At 49.9% G+C, this 19,026-nt stretch overlaps 3 protein-coding genes across 5 annotated transcripts; all 3 read right to left on the bottom strand.

Annotated features, from left to right (window-relative positions):
• Nucleotides 1-3,557: 3,557 nt before the first annotated feature.
• Nucleotides 3,558-5,056, bottom strand: HOXD8 (homeobox D8). 3 transcript variants are annotated; one of them, XM_062004848.1, is made up of 3 exons: nt 4,940-5,056; nt 4,519-4,666; nt 3,558-3,934 (listed from the first exon to the last, which is right to left on the bottom strand). In XM_062004848.1, exons 1-3 carry the CDS (start codon nt 5,054-5,056, stop codon nt 3,639-3,641), a joined length of 561 nt encoding a protein of 186 aa, XP_061860832.1. In that variant the 3' UTR covers nt 3,558-3,638. The 3 variants fall into 3 exon arrangements, with proteins under 3 accessions (XP_061860832.1, XP_010199622.2, XP_061860831.1); XM_010201320.2 differs by having other exon boundaries at nt 4,519-5,056; XM_062004847.1 differs by having other exon boundaries at nt 3,558-3,931; nt 4,519-5,056.
• A 4,817-nt stretch (nt 5,057-9,873) lies between these two features.
• HOXD9 (homeobox D9) lies at nt 9,874-11,215 on the bottom strand. The gene is made up of 2 exons (XM_010205870.2): nt 10,561-11,215; nt 9,874-10,115 (listed from the first exon to the last, which is right to left on the bottom strand). The coding sequence occupies exons 1-2, from the start codon at nt 11,213-11,215 to the stop codon at nt 9,874-9,876; spliced, it is 897 nt and encodes a 298-aa protein (XP_010204172.2).
• A 3,934-nt stretch (nt 11,216-15,149) lies between these two features.
• On the bottom strand, nt 15,150-17,569 carry HOXD10 (homeobox D10). Its single transcript, XM_010202607.2, has 2 exons — nt 16,828-17,569; nt 15,150-15,427 (listed from the first exon to the last, which is right to left on the bottom strand). The coding sequence occupies exons 1-2, from the start codon at nt 17,567-17,569 to the stop codon at nt 15,150-15,152; spliced, it is 1,020 nt and encodes a 339-aa protein (XP_010200909.2).
• Between the last annotated feature and the right edge of the window lie 1,457 nt (nt 17,570-19,026).

The following is a 19,026-nucleotide window of genomic DNA, read 5'->3' as shown; positions in this document are numbered from 1 at the left end:
AAGGTTAGGAAAAGAGGGGCTGAGGCTCTCTGAAGGCAGAATGCAGGGGGAAAATCGCCAGGGAAATCAGGAAAAGGCCATGAAAGCGCTCGCTGCCTGCACATGACCAGCGGCAGCCAATGACGAGCCCAAATAGGTCATAAAAAGGTCTATTACCAAGTTGTAAATTTTCTTCAAACAAAAAGGAATTTACTGCAATTCCTTGCGGATTTTGCACATACTGCTTCCCAGCGCCATGTTTCTTTCGCCTGTGCGCTGCACTTCTACCGAGTTCTCGACCCTCCTGCCCGCGGCCTGCGCGCCCCGGGGGCGGTGAAAGGGCCCCGTGGGCATGGCAGGGCCGCGGGAGATCCGCGACGAGGGGAGTGGAGAACGGGGCGAGTGGAGGACCGTGCTGTGCCGGTGGCTCCGTGTTCTGCCCCAACGAAAGAGGGCTTTACTCGCACTCTCCCCCCCGCCTCCCCGCTCCGCCGGGCCCCAAAAGAGAGTATGTCTGCTTTAGCGCCCGCTACTGAAGCCGAAGCAGTCACCGACCTAAACCTAGCTCTGGCCGCCTGAGGTGTGTGCGCGGTTCCCACAGGGTGCTCCGGGCGCTGTCACAAAACCTTCCCGGAGGCGCTCGACCTGAGGCACCAACGGGGAAAATCCGATCCTTAGAGACAATTGAAAAAAAAAAATTAAAAGGTTCCCGTGTGCGCAGGGAATGCTCGGGTCAGAGAAGAAAAATCGTGGGTGTTTCTTGCTCAATTTTGGTTTCAGGGAACGGCCAGAGTCATTGGCCTCAGCGTTACTTGTACCTGCCTCGAAAACAGAGCTAACAAAAATAGACACTCCTAAATATGTACGATCTTTCTTTAACACACTACTTCAGGAAGTTGCACACCCCTGAATATCACACGCGTTCAGCGTGTCTCGCGGCCGAAGCATCAGCACTCTTCGCAGCGGCTCTGCAGCACCCATGGCCGCACTGAGTTGCTCGAAGTGAGAACGGAGAAATTCCACGAAAACTAAAACACGGTATATCCGCGTTGCAATCGTCGCAGGCGGCCTCTGGCCACTGCTACCTCTGCGACTCGGGCAACTACAGCCCTTCCCTGCCGAAATACTTCTGCCTTCTGCGGAACTCGATGGCTCCCCATTTACCGACGGCTTGTTGACTTCCCGGGAAAGTTTCTGACTCTTTTTTTCTTTTTCTTTTTCTTTTTCTTTTTCTTTTTCTTTTTCTTTTTCTTTTTCTTAGTAAGGCTTCAAGTACAAACGAGGGAGAAAATAATTTGCCAGGCTAAGAGGGGAAAATAGCCTAACAATAACAACGGGGTTTTAAAATTTTCTTAATAAATAAATGATCCCTGTTACTACTAGGCCTTCGCAAACTATGTGTACACAAGGAAGTCAGGTTTTGCCTGCATGGCTGCGTTCCCGGTCGGCCCGGAGAGAACGACGCTAACGGAAATGTATTCAGGAATATTTGAATGTTTTTCTCTTTGTCTGGAAATGAAAAATAAGTACAGTAGCAGCTCTTTCCTTGACAAATATTAGCCTAGGAAGTGCTCTACTGTGATGCAAAGGTCTCCGGTATGCGTTTCCCCCCGGCAAGCAGCCCAGGTTTGTAGAGGGCAGCACCGGCTTTCCCTGAGCAGGCCCCTCCGGGACCCCGCTGCCTCCAGCCTCGGCCGCAAGTGCAGCAGGGGAAACGGGGTTTTTCGATGCCCGGAGACCCAACACGCCGGTGCCACTGTCAACTAGTGTTATTTGGAAAGCGAGGGGTGTTTACGCATCAAGAGACTGGGTTTCTTTCAACGCCCCACCACCAGTCCCACATCCTTCCTGGACACTAGGGATACCGGTGTATTTATGCAAATCCATGCACCAAAATGTTTACCTCCCCGCTTTGCTGCAGTTTCCCCTCGTTTACTAACTTTAACCAACTACGTGATTAAAATAAACCGAGAACAATAGCTCTGTTTGCTTGTGCCTCTCTCTAGAGCTGCCGCTTTGCAAGAGTGGAAGCATGCACGGCTCTGTGAAGAAAAGGGGGGAAACGAAATGAACCAAATCCTCCGTACAAATCCCGACCCTAGGGACGGTGGTTCTCGCCGTGCTGGGTCGGTTCCTGGGAGCGGAGCGATGGCTGCACTAGAAGGGGCCAGCACCTCCCCGAAGCCCTGGATGTGAGTTTCCGAGTGAGGCCTCGACTCGGTTCCATCGAGACCACGTTCGTTTCTCGGACAGATAATATAAATTTGTCCTATTTCTCCCAGTGGCACGTCCCTGCGCTTCCCTTCACGGAACCATTCCTCACGAGGGCGTGAGGCGGTGGGGAGAAAATGATGCAGAAATCTTGCTAGGGATTTATATCTCATCCCTCAGCTCTCTGCCCGTCCTCTCAGATGCCGCGGTCTGCGGGACCACACCGCGCAGCAGGAGAAAAGGAAAGAAGGGGACAGGGCGAGATAAACCATTTTACTGATAAGAGAGGATCTCTCTTCCCGTGGCTGCGGGGAACCGTGCGTCAGGTCCTGCCTTCGCCAGGCTGTGGCCTCCTCTGCGAAACGCACCCAAACCTGTGATAATATTTAGGGGGAAAAGAAAAGCCCTTTTCAGCTTTTACACGTGGTTTGGGACCACAGAACACAGACAGCCTCACGCAGGGCCGCAAAAACTTTGCATTTCCCTGCTCATCTACCAGCTGCGGGGAGGCGAGGTCCGATTTGGCCGCGGTTTGCGTGGCGGAGCTGTAGGCCCCGCACCGGTCGGGAGCAGATGTCGGCGCCGTTGTGCGGCTCGGACTGGCCTGTGCCCCCGGGCCGGGCTGGCGGCCTATAGCTCAGTGGGGCAAAGGAATGTAGTTGCCGCCAGCGACCCCGTCGTCCCTCAAGCCCGGGGTTGAGGGGGGTGTCACAGGAATAGAAGAAGGCACCATGGCCACGCCGAGCCCGAGGCAGGCGGCTTTGGAGAGATGCGCAGGCAGCAGGGAGAGAAACACAGAGTTTGTACCCGACATGTCATTCCGAGGGCCCACAGAGACACCCAGCGTGGGAAGGATGAAGAAAAGGCGCAGGAGAGGCTCTGAAGGTTATTGGAGAAGTGGATTACAAAAATGATATTAAAACCATTTTATATTTGAATTAATTTGGTTTATTTGAATCAAATATCAATAGCAGAAGGTTAAATATATTTCTAAGATCCTTTTTTCAAATGTATTAAATTCATTTAATTTATTCAACATAAGGACAAGTATTAAAAATAGTAGAAGTGCACTTGATTAATAAAGCGTTGTAAAATGTCTTGCTTATTGGTATTTATTATTAGGAAGTTTATGTTGTTTCCCACAATCACCGACTTTTAAGATTGAAAAAAAATCCCAAAACATATATATATATATCTCATTAGAAGTGTACTGCTACAAACTCTGTCTCAAATTTGCAAAAGAAATAGATGAACTTTTAAATCTAGAGATTGTTCCAGATACAGTTAAAAACAAAACCAAACCACAAACATAAGCACCCGAATCAGAGAAATATCAAGTGAAGGGACATAGGGTCACTCATCCCATTGCAGGACTGTGTATAGTAGGAGACGCGCCGAGATGTCTGGTGATTTTTGACAGCCTTTCACAAAGGCTTTTAGGTCAAAATTTAATTCGTCTGGCCTTCAGCTATGTCTTCTTCCAGATCATGTGCTTCCTTTTTGGCCTCTCCTTCCTTTCCCTCCTGTCTGGAAGCAGGGAATTTGTCCTTGTTGTTCTCTTTTTTCCATTTCATCCTTCTATTCTGAAACCAGATCTTTACCTGCCTCTCAGTAAGTCCTAGTGCGTGGGACACCTCGATCCTCCTCTTCCTGGTCAGATAGGGGTTAAAGAGGAACTCCTTTTCCAGCTCTAGAGTCTGGAATCGGCTGTACGTTTGTCTTCCTCTCCTCCTACCCGGCGCTGCTGTTTAAAATAAAAACACAAGGTTTGGGAGGTTGGTGTGGTCGTTCAAAATAAGGTGCAGGCAGGGAGTGAGATCTTGGATCCCTCTGGATATCCCCCGACAGAAGCCCCACGGAAACGCAGGGAGAGGAAGCAGAGGGCACGGAGGAGCCTAGAGCTTTACACGGGAGTGTGGAGAAAATAGCGATAGCAGATGCACGGTACGCCTCAGCTTTCACCCTCGTCGGGGTTTACGGGACCAAGTTTACGAGTCACTTTATTACCTGGCGCACCCCCGGCCCTGCACCCTTCGCGGCCAGCCAGCAGCGGCGGGAGCCGGCCGAGTGTCAGTTGTGCGTCTGAGTCCGAAAGGAGACTTTAAGGCTACTCTTGGGGCGGCAGCTGCCCTCTGCAGAGGTTTCTCTTTGCTTACTGTATCGCTTTATTATCGCAAGCCAGCGCGGTGATTGGAATCGCGGGGAGAGAGGCAGGGAGAGAGGGAAGCAAAGGCAGGGAGTGAAAGGCAGAAAGAAAGACGCGGGAAGAGGAAAAGAAAGTTTCAAACTCAGACGTGAGATGGAAGCAAATTTTTGACTGCGTCCAACCTTGTGGTCTCATCCAGGGAAACATTTGAGCAGGAGACGAGCTCTGATTTAAGTGGTCTGGTTCCTCGCCAATATTAGCACTGGACGATTTACAATCAGGATATTGTACCAGCTCGGCCTCTTGCTGTGTCGTAAAAATCTGCTGTCTCTGTAAGTTATCGTATCCGTAAAATTTAGCGGGCTCCCCGTGACAGGTAACCCCGCTGCAGGGGGCAGGAGGCGGAGGCGCGGCGGGGGGAGGAGGAGGCGGCTGGTAGGCGGCCGTGGGGCTCCCCCCGGCTGGGTGGTAAAAGTCCGCGGCCGCGCCGCCGCCGCCCCCCGCCCCGCCGGGCACGGGGTGCGGGAAGCCGGCGGCGGCCGCGCCGTTCCCGTAGAGCAGGGCGGCGGCAGCGGCCGCGGCGGCGGCGTGGCGGCTGCTCACCTCGGGCGCGAAGTGACAGTCGTAGTACGGGGGATTGATGGGCTCCCCCGCCGCCGCCGCCGCTGCCGCCGCCGCCTTGTACTTGGAGTACAGCGGATTGACAAAGTAGGAGCTCATCTGGGAGGGGGTAGCGGCGGGCGGGGGCGCGAGCGCGGGCACGGGGCGCCGCTCCCGCTGCCGCAGCCGCCGGTGCCTCTACGCCGCGCTCATACCGCCGCCACCGCTCACCCGTGCGCTCCCCACTCTTGCTCTCCGTGTATGTGGTGACCAGGACTGGAATATAATCGCTCCCAAAATGACCTGCCTCACTGCTTTTACTATTTCCTATTAGACACACAGCAGCCCGCGCACGCACACACACACACACACACACACACGCTCATGAGCTCAGGGGGGACTTTTGGCTTCAGTTTACATGTGCCGCTCCTCAGGCAAGAAAAAAAAACCCGTCCCAGCCCTGCCCGGATCCAGCTCGGCTGCGGCGCCCCCGCTCCCCCCCGCCGGGGCGCGCTCGCCAGGAGCCGCCGAAACCCCCGCCGCGCAGGGGCGAGGCGGCCGCGCAGATCCTGCGCGATAACCGCGGGCGCGCTGCCCGGGGCGAGGCCGCGCGGCCCGCCCAGACTGCGCTGCCCGCGGCTCTGGGCCGTGGCTTTAGCACTGAAGCGCTGCCTACACCGCCGGCCGGCAAGGACAGAGACCTGCCAAGGACTCCGATGGCCGGCGCGGGGAAACAGGGTTTTGGCGGGGGCAGCTGGGGGCCCGAAAGGCAGCAGCTTGCGGCAGCGACGCCTCGGTGCCCGCGGACCCGCCGGGTCATTTCCTTACAGACTAGCAGAGAGCTGGGAAATGAAATGCACATTTACCCTTGACGCCGTGCACGCATGGCTGAGACTCCAGGTTAATTGATACTTAATGGAAATCATGCCTATGAATATATTTTCCATCATTTGACCCTCGGTGGACGTCATAACGAGGGAGAGAGAGGGAGGGAAAAAAGAAAAGAGAAAAAGAATGCGTGGGTGGCCGCGGGCCGACATAAGTGAGCCCTGTTCTTTGGGAGGAGGCTCTCTGCTGCCCAGGCTCCTGGGCCAGCCACCTCCACGGGCCCCGCTCCCCTTGCTCCAAGAAGCACTGTCTCCACTCCTCTTTTGCCCACTTTGACCTGCAGTGGGAACCTGCTTTCGGACGGACACCCAGAGGACCTCGAGTCCGCCCTGTTTTGAAGGGAGATGAAAAATAACACAGGCCTCATCAGAATCACGCGTTACTGTCTGGTGTGCATCGACAAAAAAATACTTGTGATTGCATAAAAGGCATCTCCAGCTTTTTGCCCATCACGCCTCTCTCCCACCACCGCCAAATCCGCCTACATGCCAATTAATTAGCTTTGCCTCGGTGGCCTGCCCGACTGCCCCACCTATGGAAGGCCGAGCAGGCCCTGAGACCGCAGCAACACCTCTACCGGGGCAGCGGCCCCACAGTCCAGAGCATATGTCTTTAGGAAGGTGGCTATATCAAGGAACCCTCTGCAGCCCAGAGAGCAGCGGGATGGCAGGAGGCCAGGCCGGGCAAGGAGGGAAATGGCGCAGTTGCATGACCCGCGGAGGGGCACGGAGAGGCAGTACCAGTTTTCTGCATCTGCGCCAGAGCCTCCCTCCCCCCACTATTTATCCCGCCGGGACACTAATCTTACGGGAAAGCACCCACGCGCGCGTGGCTGCGGTGCAGGCAGCAAGTCACGGTTCCCCGCGGCCGCGGTGGGGCTGCAACGCGCGGAGCGCGGGGCGCTGCGCGGAGCGGGGCGCGGCGAAGGCGCTAGAGTGGAGCGCGGGCGCCCTCTGGCGGCGCGCGGCGGCGCCAACAGGCAGCGCCCTCCCGGCCCGAGCTGCCCTCGGTTCCGCCGGGCCGTCGCCAGGCCGTGGTTCCACCCGGACCCAGACGGGTGCTGCGGGACACTGCGCCGGCGGGGCAGCTACGAGCAAGCAGCTCGTCCTTTGCCTTCTGCTCCGAGGTTGAATTTCTTCATTTTTCTTTCATTTTTCCTTTTTTTTCGTGTAGTCTGTCGGAGTTTGCAGTGCCATTTTCCTACCACAATTCTGTGTCACTCTTTTCTTCCTTTTTTTTTCTCCAGTGCTATAATTAACTGCATACAAAGAATGCGCCTCGTTTACACATGGCAGCCAGGAAAGACGCCCGAGCTTTGAAGACCACTGCTATCGCGTTTTCGATCATGTTTCCCCGCACATTACACCACAGATTCTCCATGTGTGGTACTTTCAGAGTTATATGGGTTTTGTCTTGAACATGTTATTTTGTTTGCCCATGTATTTATGTATTTATGGATTGATTTATGTAAACGAAAGTAAAGATGAATCTTTGTTCGCCACCATTCCCCCCACCCCGGCCCCCGCCTCCCACCACACATGCCTGGGAATTATTCGGAATAATGCGTGTGCACGCGACTCTGCATATGTGCAAACATATATTAACACAAGCAACGGGTAGGAATTAAATTATTGTTCAGTCTGTCACTAAAATTAATTTCCATGAAAGAACCGCGTTTCGGCGTTCGAGACATTTGGTTTTCTTTCTGCCATTTTGAAATAAACTCACACAATATTAGAAACAGGTAAACAAAGGGAGGAGAAAAGAAAACAAACACAAAGAAAATACACAAGGTAAAATTTGTGTATCTATCTGAGAGAAAAATAATGAGAAGAGAGAGCGTGGACTTGGTGACAATTTCTTACGAGAGCCTCTGCTGGAATCAACATAATAGTGTGTTGCAAGAATATTGTTTGCGTGTTGTAATAGATCACCTTCCTTCATGGTTATTTCTGAATATATTGAGGCTAACATCGTAGGATTCATCGCAGTAGAATATCCAATAAAATGCATTTCAACAAATCCGTGGAGTTTATAAAATCGCTCAGTTTCGTGACCTTCGGGTCTTTTTTGAGTCTGTTGCCTTGGCCCAGCGCTGACATATTGAAATTTATAGTCCAAGATTTTAAGACCTAGTTTGTCTGCATTTTTTGGCTTTTTTTTTTCTCCTCTAACAAACACAAACATCAAAATAAGGTGGTTTCAAAGAAAAGCGCCATAGCATATCGTAAACTCATTAGGTCCAGACGTCTAGCCATCTCAATGGTTTTATTGTACCACGGTTCTTCCTGTTTTAAAAGAATTATAGGTATCTTCTCTACAATGGATGGGAAGCAATGCAACACCTTTTCCTGGCACTGCATGCTTTTGCCTTTTTTTTTTCCCTCCAGAGGTAAAAAACTCTCGAACACCAGGTCTCTCGGCTCCCCCCTTAATCTTGAATTAACCGAACCGCTCGTAAATATTTACGAGTCCTTCATTTTAATGGTTGCTCTTTAAACAAAGCATTTTTTACAATGAACTTCATCTCAATTATCTTGATAAAGTCATGTGTATTTATAAATGCAGAAGGCCTGGCTGAGACGCGTTGCTAAATGAACTCTTGCCAACAAAGCTGAGCGTTTGGAAGCAGCCGTGTACCCCCAGAGCTCCCCAACCTTCAGATTAAAGAGTGCAGAGGCTAGAAACGGCCCTCCTCCAAAAGAAACGGCGGAGTGAAGCGGGGGGGGGGGGGGGGAGGAAAAAAAAAAGGATTAAGCAAATAGGCATCATTTTTCTTCTGTGTCTCTGGAGGACCGTGGCGGAAATGTTTCCTAAATTATCCCGAGAGCCCTCTGATGTTTCGGAGGCCGTCCACGGGGATGGTGCGGAGAGCCTAGCGGCACCCGGCTCACCTACACGGCGCGGCCGTCGCCGGCCTCCCTGCCACTGACCTCCGAGTGCAAAGCTCTGTTAAGCGGGAGGAGGGGAACGATTTTCCGCCCGCCTATGGGACTGCCAGCGGTGCTGCTGCACCGGCAGCGAGGTCCGGCTTTCCCGCGGCCCCGACCTGGCCGTACTCGGCCCGCGGGAGCTGCGCGGTGGGACGAGCGGCGCAGAGGGCATCGCGACACCGCAGCGCTGTCGTTCGGTCACGGCAGACTTTATTGTGCAATAACTGACAACAATTACAAGAGGTCTGTAGTTCGAGACACGGGGTGGTTTAATACAATAATCACCGGGGGCAAGGACGGCAGCTAGCCGGGGGATCGGGAGGACGGTAGGCCTAGTGAGAACGGCTTCAAGGATGAGATAACCTCCTAACAGTGCACTAAAGAGGGGAAATAAGCTCGTAGCCTCGCTGTAGCATATATTGCGAGTGAGCGAGATTCAATCCTAGAAAGCAGAGGTTATCGGTAAGAGGTTTCCTCTTACTAAATCGTGGACAACACAGCACCTCCATTGATTTAAGCAGCTGTAATTTAATGTATATTTTATCATCGGAATTATAATTCCCTTCCGTACCTTTGTTTTGGCCGAGTAACTACCTAGACTACATCACTTTTAAGAAACATGTCAAACATTTAACATCAGATAGAGTTCTCAAAGCTAATGTGCACTCACAATATCACCAACCAAACGGTCTGGGAAGGAGGGAAGGGGATGAAGCGACTCTGCAAAACACGTTGGCGAACAAGACAAAATTTCCCAAAATACCTGACAGAGACCACATTTCACCTCTATCTTAAAAAAAACCCAAAAAACAAAAAACACCAAAACCAATCAAAAATAAACAAGCAGAAAACTAAACAAAAAACAACCACCAAAAAAACAGACCAAATCCCAGATTGATTTAAAGTTTTTTTGGGGGGTGGGGGCACTTGAGGAGCAGGAGAAATGTATAGGGGGCTGAGGAGGCAGCGAAAGAATAAAATCAAACCAAAACAAACAGAACAGAAAACCCACCCCTCCCAAAAAAATACACAAAAACCCCTCAAATAAACAAAAAAGAAAAGCCCGCAAAGGCCCCAAACTCGAAACTACTCCCCAACTGCATTTCTACCCCAGCGTTAGTCTCCTTTATTGCCTTTCTCCTTGTTCATTTTTTTCATTTTCATTCTTCTGTTCTGAAACCAAATTTTGACCTGTCTCTCTGTGAGATTTAAAATCCTAGCTACTTCGTAACGGCGGTCTCTGGTGAGGTACATGTTAAACAGAAACTCCTTTTCCAGTTCCAGAGTTTGATACTTTGTGTAGGGACAACGCTTTTTCCTCGTTGAGCGAGCGTGGATCCAGTTTGCTGCCGGGTTATCTAGAAGAAGGGAGGTATACAGGGAATAGGGGGTGGAGGGTGAGGGAGAGAGAAAGGTCGTTAAATTAATTTAACGAAGGATGGACTGTTTTCACAACTTTGGGGGAATTATCATAAAAGCCTTAATGCCCCAGTCTGTTTACTGTACAAATGATGTCTTGATGGTAGGTGGTTATGTGGAGTCTTTTATGGGTGCTTGTTGCTGCTTGCGCTGGGGTAGGCGTCTAGACGTTTTTATAGGTTAGTAAAACTATCAGTTTTGCACATTGGAGCCTTACAGGTTTCGGCAATAAATCAAAGGGGCAATTTCTTTCTTTCTTTCTTGTTTCTTTCTTTCTTTCATTCTCTCATTCTTTCTGTTCCTCTCTCTCTGCCCCTCTCTCTGCTTCTCTCCCTCTCTTCCCCCCCTCCCTTCTTTCTTTTTTTTTTTTTTTTTTTTACTTACTTGGGTCAAGTTGCTGCTGTTTCTCCTCCTTCAAGTCGCTGCTCGGGCTGGGGTTGTGGCTGCATGCGGCGGGGTCCTTGGAACTGCCGGCAGCTGCCTTCTCCCGGGGCTCCTGGAGGAAGGAGCTGCACGTGTACTCGGGCACACCGATCCCCTGGGACTCCCGGGACGAGGAGCACTCAGTCCTTTTGGAGGAGGAGGAGGAGGAAGAGGAAGACGAGGAGGCGGCTGCTCCCGTCTCCGGCTTTATCCCGTAGTGGCGCCCGTTGGAGGAGCCGGAGCTGGACGCGGAGCCGCCGCCGCCGCTGCCGCCGCCGCCGCCGCCTCCGCCCGGGAAGCCCGGGAAGGGCTCAATCCAGGAGCGCACGTAGCGGCTGGCGTCGGCTGCCCCTAAGTGGGGCTGGTGCATGTAGGGGTGGTAGATCCCGGTCATTGCCGCAGACGGCTGAGGGTGAACCGTGGACCAGGAGGTGGAGAACACGGTGGATTTTGGTGCAAAGCTACAGGAGGAAAAATCTGAACTCTCTGCAACACCTGATGGCCTGGAGGTCGCACTGTGACCTCCCTGGACGAATCTACTCCCGTAAACTTCTTCGCTTTCATGGCCTATGAGAGAATCGACATAATAGTTACTTATGGTGCCACTAGACGACATTTTAGGCTCCCTTCTTAGTCATATAAAAGGTTACACTGTTAACTGTATATGATACCCTCCCGGAGAACAATCGTAGTATTTTGCAGACTGCAACCCTCAACCATTGGTTGCGGAGCCCACGTGATCATATTTACCAATACTGCGAGTAAATCAATCCGCTAAACTGGGGCTGCTGTGATTAAAAAAAAAATCATCATCAACAACGGCCCCGCGTAGCGCGTAGCGCGCCGCGCCGGGTGCGCGCCTGCACCGCGCCGGGGCCGTCTGCCCGCCTGCCCGCTCGCCCTGCCCGCCTGCCCGCTCGCCCTGCCCGCCTGCCCGCTCGCCCACCCGCCCTGCGCTGGGCGCCTGCCCTGCCTGCCCTGCCTGCCCCCCCTGCCCGCCTGCCCCGCTTGCCCGCCTTGCCCGCCTTGCCCGCCTTGCCCGCCTGCCTGCCCAGGGCGCGGCGGGCGTGGCCGCGCTGGCGGCCCACGGCCGCGGCGGGCGCGGACTATTTCTTCACCTCTTTTGAGTGATTTCTGCCATTCATTTCTTAATCAATGAGAGGCAGGGTGTTTAAATAAATCCAACAGCCTTGGCTTGCTAATCACACTCCAAGCTGCTGAGGAAACCCGCTGGGAAAGGGGGATTCTTGCCTGTAAAAACAAACCATCGCAAGCTGGGACTGTAACGACTTCTCATAAAACAGGAAAATGTTACAGTAAAAGCACATTGCGGTACTTCCATATTTCAGAGCATGTGCGGGTATTATTATCCTCTCCCACCACCCCCGGACAGAAAGTTTCCATGGAAAGGATACACTTTTTAAAAGAGATGCCCATTGTGTTGTTTTAAAACAGGTGGAAGACCTCTGTAATGATTTTATGCCTTTCAATAAAAATTTTATGAGGTGTATTTGATTATAGATTAATGTGTCCCTAATAAAATGGACGGATGGAAACAGCAAAGCCTGTGTCTCCGAGCACAACTGACGTGTGGCTGAACACATGCTCCTGTATATGCGAAAGTGTGGGGCTACACAACTCCCTTACGGTGCCAACCGCCTACCGGGCCCCGCAGCGAACGCTGCCCAGAGGACGCCGCCGTGCCCCGCAGCGGGCAGCGCCGCGGGCAGAGGCAGGGGCCCTGCAGGCGGGAGGCAGGCAGGCAGGCTCCAGCCCTCCGAAGGGCTCGTCAGCGGAGCTGCCTTCTCCGCCTCTAGTTCAGAGCGAGCCGGACAGGGCCGCGCTGGCCACGTTCAATGCCTACGTGAGAATTTTGCCCTCTCTGCTTCCTTTTCCTTTCCTCCCTTTCCCTCCCCTTTCCCCCCTCCCCCTCTCCGTGCCCGGCTATCCTTTCCCAAGAGAAACGGTGCCCAGTTAGAACTGAAAACTGGATTACCCATGGTCTTCTGCCCACGGCAGCTCTCCCGGGCGCGGGCCGGCGGCTGTGCCGGGATCTGGAGGAAAGGCACACGGTCAGTGGGAGCCCGCAGCTCGGCCCGCCGAGGGCACCGACAGCAGCACGGAGGCACCACTTCCTACTCGCGGGATGTTTTGAGGAAACGATTGAAATTCCTGTTTATTTAGTGATTTATTACTGTCTTAGGTTGTTTTCTTCCCTTTTTTGGTCTCTATTTTTCTTTTTTTTTTCTTTTTATCAGCTTACTTAGACATTTTTCCTCTACATTTTCATATTGCTCATATTTTTCTGCAGAAGCGGGATTTGTGGTATGGCAAAGAATCGCCCCTCGCTTCACACAGACATAAATTGATAAAACAGGCGGATTGGAGTGAGCCTCCTCTTTTATATACTTTAGACGCTTGGTATGGAGCCAGTTAATTACTTCCCAGTGCTGCAACTTCTTTGGTGATGTACCGAGTATCTTTAAAGGAAAAGAAAAGGAGGTTCAAACGCATGCAATATTCAAAGATTTTCCGGGGAGTGTCGCTTTGTTGTTTTCGAAACGAGAGCAAGCACAAAACACCTACGTGCTTGCAGGCCTCGCAGCTTCAAAATCATGGTGCCTTGGTTTGAGAAAATTATACCGCTGTCCTACGAGTAAACGTGCATGTTAGAAAGTATTGACTTAAGTGAAATATCAGCGACTAGAGAGTAAAAGACAACGCCACCAGCTGCAATGTGAGCAGTGTCAGTGTCACCATGACAGGCAGCATTGGCACTATCTTGCGTTTCATTTCTTGATTTAGAAACTGCTTGGGAGAAGAATAGGCGTTGATTGTGAGCAAGCTGGTCTCCCAGCTCAAACAGCAGCCACGCTATTTTTCCAGTACTGTTTGAAGGTGAAAGCATGCCCAAGTATTTGCACTTCAATTTGGAGTCATGTTCATTTGCAAGCCGTTTGCAGTTCTGCTTAGTATTTCTGCTCACAGAAGCACTCACTCGCTGTCTCTCACACACACCCTTCCTCAGCCTCCAGTGCAGAGCCCTCCTAACAATATTTTTCAGCTATGCATAGAAAGGGTTAAGAGTCGTGAACTTCATTATCTGGATGTGTGCTCCTAAAACGGAATTGCACGAAATAAAACGATCTCTGAGCAAACAGAAACGGTGCAGACTAAAGTAGGTCTGAAGAGGCTTGGGAGTGTTTCTGCTCAAAAAAGCCAACCTTGCCAGACGTTTAGGGAATCTTTTCCCATCCACTGTCTTCGGAAAGCTCTTGAACTGACCAAGAACTAAACTCTTTAACATTTACTTACGCTCAGCTTTGCATTTGGTACGATGGCTGTTTTTTTTTAAGCGGGTAAAGACACGAAATCAAAGTATACACATTGTAAGCACACAGTGACTGATATTTTAAAAATCAACGAGTATGTCAAATAAAACGGCACACATATTGCTGACAGCTTGTAGTAGAAAGATTTTTTTATCACTTACCATTTATGAGTTGATTGGATGAGGATGTCCAGTTTAGGCCGTAATATTTTACTACGTTTTTTCTTTTTTCCCCCTCTCTCTCTCTTTTTTTTTTTTTTTCCCTGGCATTCACTTTGTCAGACTGCGAACATCACACAACATTTTATCAATTAATCATTTGTTTACAGGCACAATTATAAATGAATCAGGTTTACATCATTTCCCGCCCCAGTCTCCACCCCATCCCTAAAAAAAAGGAAGGGGAGGAAAAAAATAAAAGAAAAAAGAGGGGGAAAGAAAGAAAGAAGGAAAGGAAACCAGGCAGGCGCTCACAAAGACCAGAAAATGGCAAAGAAGGTACATTAGTCCAAAGAGCTGCTAACAGAGAAAGATCAGGAAACCAACCTGTGTACTTTAAAAATTTGTAGAAAACCAAAGGAACCGCAGTAGTTTACAGAGTTTATTGCATTATACATGCGAATAGAACATGCACAAGAAGGACATATTGCTGCTGAACGACTACTATTCCACATATGCACCACAAGGAAATGTCTACAATGGAGAAGACGGAAATACTCCATTTTACGAAGGACAATCTCTAAGTTCATTTGCGAGGATAGTTACATTATAATGTGCTTCTCTTTCCCCCCGCCCCCAAAGTTTTTTTTTTTTCTCCCCTCTTTTTCTTAAAGTAGTGAGTGTACTCAAAACGTTATGGCCCGTGTAACAGCCCCACATAAATACCATTTTGTTAGTAAAAACATGAAAAAGTCACATTGCTTGGATGTTCGACAGTTCCAATAAGTTAAGACCAAATGATAATATTCAATAATAGTTACCCTGCATTACGATGAGAACAAAAATAAATTACACGTGCTAGGTTTTATATATACTCGTCATAGTAATACATATTCACTTGCAGCGCTAAAAGAAGGACGAAGAGTCACATTCTATCAGAAAAAATAAACCAAACCAAACCAAAACTGGAAAATGCCGGTTTTTGACAGAGTCTCTCCTGCCTGTGGCAAGTAGCGGTGCTGTGCCCATTCCTCACTGGTGCCCCCCCCGGGGTTAGGGTTTAAGAGAAGGTCAGATTAGCGGTCAGTTCCCGGATTCGGTTCTCCCTGCTCATCTTCTTGAGCTTCATTCTGCGGTTTTGAAACCAAATCTTGACCTGCCTGTCAGTGAGGTTTACGCTCTTACTGATCTCTAGACGGCGCTCTCGAGTGAGATACATATTGAATAAGAACTCTTTCTCTAATTCCAGTGTTTGGTGTTTAGTGTAAGGACACCTCTTCTTTCTGCCACTCTTTGCAGTTAGCCAATTGCTCGTTGGAGTATCAGACTTGATTTCCTCTATCAAAATCAAAGAAGAAAAAGAAAAAAAATCAAAAATCCCTCAGGCTGTTAGAGTGTACCCTTGGCCATGACCCCTTCTCTGCAGTATCTGGTGGATATGGTGGATGCGGGCACTAAAGGCAGCTCGGGCGAGGTGTGGGCACAGGGAGGGGACCTGCTGCCAGCCTGGGCTCTCCCGTCCCCACACATGCACCCTGCCAAGCTGCCCGCGCTCCAGCCCCTTCCAGAAATGGGTTCCCAAGTTTTTAGCTGACGTTTAGCTTTCCAGCAATATTTAACCTGCCATCAGCCCCATGTCCACATTTTCACGGTTCTAGCCTCGCCATGGCCGCCTCGGGCTCCCACGACACTTGCTACAAAAGTACCCCGAATGACAAAATACTCTCGCGCTGTGTTTTGAAGAAGCATCCCCTCAGCCATCAGCTGAATTATACAATCACACCTAGAAGCAGACATAGACATATTCCCAGCTAGAAATATACATGAGACATTCACACCTTCTACCTCGGATTCCTTTTTTTTTTTTCTTTTTCCTTTCAGATTTTTTTTCCTCACCATAAAGAAATCTGTCTCACATCAACTTAGAGCTGAGCTGTTAAATATAATTCATATAAAGAGAATCTTCATGCACACGTATGGTAAAAATCGACCTAGAGGTTGCAAAGTACATATTGATAGGAGAAAATTTCCCATTTTGGGATTCTTCGACACACGCCGTTAGAAAGAAAGGCTTTAGTGCAATTTTAAAGGGGAAATAAAAAGATACTATCATCACCTTTACATTTCAAAAGCGTTTCAAAATACTGTTGCACTTTTGGAGACCAATCCAAGGTTACCTAAAGCAACACATTGAAATATTCTACCTTTGGACCAGGAAGACAGTGGACTGCTGCTTTCATTGTGCATTTGTTTCCAAGTTTACCCAGCCTGGTAACACCTTCTTCACCTAATTTAATAGGGTCCTAATTAAGTTTAAATGCAAACAAACCACAGTAAGGCTCAGAGGAAAATAAACAAATAAATAAATGAGAATAATCAGCAAAATATTACGAGAGAAAAGTTGAACTAGTCGTATTTTACAACCTCCAGACCTGCTTTTTGAGAGGTATGGGGCTGCCTTTGGCTGCTGCGGCGCATTAAGGAGCACACGGCTATATTCCCCGCATTAGAGAGGCGGTCTGCATGCACGAGAGAGGCAGATCTCTACAGAAAATCTTTGTACCCTTTTGTGTGGCATTTTTGCCTGCCAAAATCTTCAGAGACACAGCACCTGCAGCCCGATACTCCTTAGCATTAAATGTGATGGCTGTGATGCTCGTTAGTATATCCGAGCGTGCTTTATGGTGCTGGCGTGTTGGAGTTACACCACGGCACGGCTTAAACTCGCTAATACAGACCTTTACTCTCCTTCTCCTGGACTTCTGGGCTGGAGACAGAGCCTTCAGGCAGGCAGCTCCGCTCGTCTTGCAACGTGGACTTGGGCTCGGGACTTTCCACTTGAGAGACTTTAGAGGTGCTGTCTTGGTTGTTCGGATTTTCATTCATTTTCTTGTCCAGCTGAAGTTGAGCTGATATCTGCGGTTTGGAGCTGCCGCGAGGGTTTAACTGTAACATTACAGTTGAACTCGTTTCAGGGCTATTATTGTACTCTTGGGTTTTCCCAGTGGCGTAGGTCTGGCTCAGTCTAAAATATCCTGGGACGGGAACCTCGGGGTTCTCAATGGGGCATGATTCAGACACCAGCCTCTGGTAGGAAGGGACGTCTGCAGAAATGAGTTTGGATCTCTTATCGGAATACATGCAGCAATTGCTTTCTTCCTTAATATTTGTAGTGAAGGAACAAGTGGGGACCTGCTGTGTAACAGGTTGCTCTATTCGACAAGATCTGTTCGGGTCTGTCCAAGTGTCTACTTGAGGTATATAAGGATGTACATTCATACCCATATTTTGGTGATTAACTTCTCTTTTAGCCAGAGACGGAAGGAGTCCACAGGTTTGCATCCCATACGTCCCAATGTCTGTGCTAGGTGGCATATACATGCTGGCGCTGTTGGAGTAGAAACTGTCACTCCTGCACGCACTGATGAGAGAATCTACTAAAAAAGTATTAGCGGCAGGAGAGCTGTTGGGAAAGGACATTTTGGGGCGGAATTTGAGGAAGAGAGATTGTGTCCTTTGTAGGCTGACATCTCTAGGAAAACATTCCCGTGTAATTGCGGATGCCTCCGCGCGACCACATGACAGTCGGGCCAATGGCAGCGCCCGCCGCCCCGCGCCCCGCCGCCCCGCCGCTGACGCGCCCCGCCGCGCCGCCCCGCCGCGCCCCGCAGCGGTCAACAGCGACCCCTAGGCCGCCGCGCCGGCACCGCACCGCCCCACCGCGCCGCGCCCGCCGCCCCGCGCTGCGGCAGCCGGACCGGGCCCCACCGCGCCGCCCCGCGCCGCCTCCCCCTCCGGACCCGGCACCCCCCTCCTGCCCTGCGCCGCGCAGCGCTGAGGAGCCTCCGCGGGCGCGGACATCCCCGTCTGCCGCGCACCCGAGTGGCACGGCGGGCGGAAGAACGTGCCGGCCCGCGATGGCTGCTCTAAGAGCCCCGCTTCTGACAAGTGCGGGGACAAAAGGTTGCGGGATTTATTAATGCGTATTAAGGAGAATCAGGGGCGATCAATAAAAGCCTCATCTACATTCTTTGGCTACTTGGTAATTTTCTTGCTTCTGAAGCTTTTTCAAGAGTTATACCCTCTGTTGCCGTGCACGGGAAGATATTTTATTAACAAATCAATCGAGACTTTGTAAAGGATAAGATTAATAGTTAAGATTTAGCATAATGGCGTTCGCGTTATGAATTATTGAAAATTATACTATTGATTTTTTTCCTCGCTGCTAACCGAGAAGGTCAATTTTTGTTTTAACACAAATCGTCAAATATTAAAAGCTAGACTTTTGTCATAACTCGAGTTTTATAGGGAGCCTACATTCCTAAAATTATTTTACAATGCTCTCCCCACCATCTTGGGGAAAAAAAAAAAAAACAAAGTGGGTTTTTCACTTGCTCTGGAAACTGAAAGCATCATAAAAATAATTTCTCCTTCTGTAGCATTGCTCATCAAAAAACATACAGAAACTCATATCCTCACTTCAGCTCTGAGAGAAACTTTTTCTTTCTTTCCTTCTTTCTTTCTTTCTTTCTTTCTTTCAGTAGAATGAGAAATACGTCTTTAGTATTTAAAAAACCCTCAAAATCAAATCCGAAGGCAACAGTAGCAGTCTACATGGCAAATCAGATTTTTCCGTCCCAGCATTTTAAAAGTGCTTTACTGTTCCCCCCCTACTTCTTACCCATATTTACATTCGTAGCTGTTACATTTAAAATAGTGGTGGTACAAACTGTTTATTACTCTTACTCTTTTTTATTCCCTTTCTTTTTCTTTTTTCCTTTTTTTTTACACTTTTTCCTGGTGTTTTTTTGTGGGATTTTCTGGCGGGTTTTTTTGTTATTGTTGTTTTGTTGGGGTTTTTTTACTGTTCTCAGGCTGGAGTATTTCTTATTTGGGACTAATGCTGTCAAGGACTCTCATCCAGACAAAGTGAACTT

Source organism: Colius striatus, chromosome 11, assembly GCF_028858725.1.
Source record: "Colius striatus isolate bColStr4 chromosome 11, bColStr4.1.hap1, whole genome shotgun sequence".
Classification (NCBI taxonomy): Eukaryota; Metazoa; Chordata; class Aves; order Coliiformes; family Coliidae; genus Colius; species Colius striatus.
Note: the sequence above shows the minus strand (reverse complement) of the source record. Positions and strands in the feature narration are given on the sequence as shown.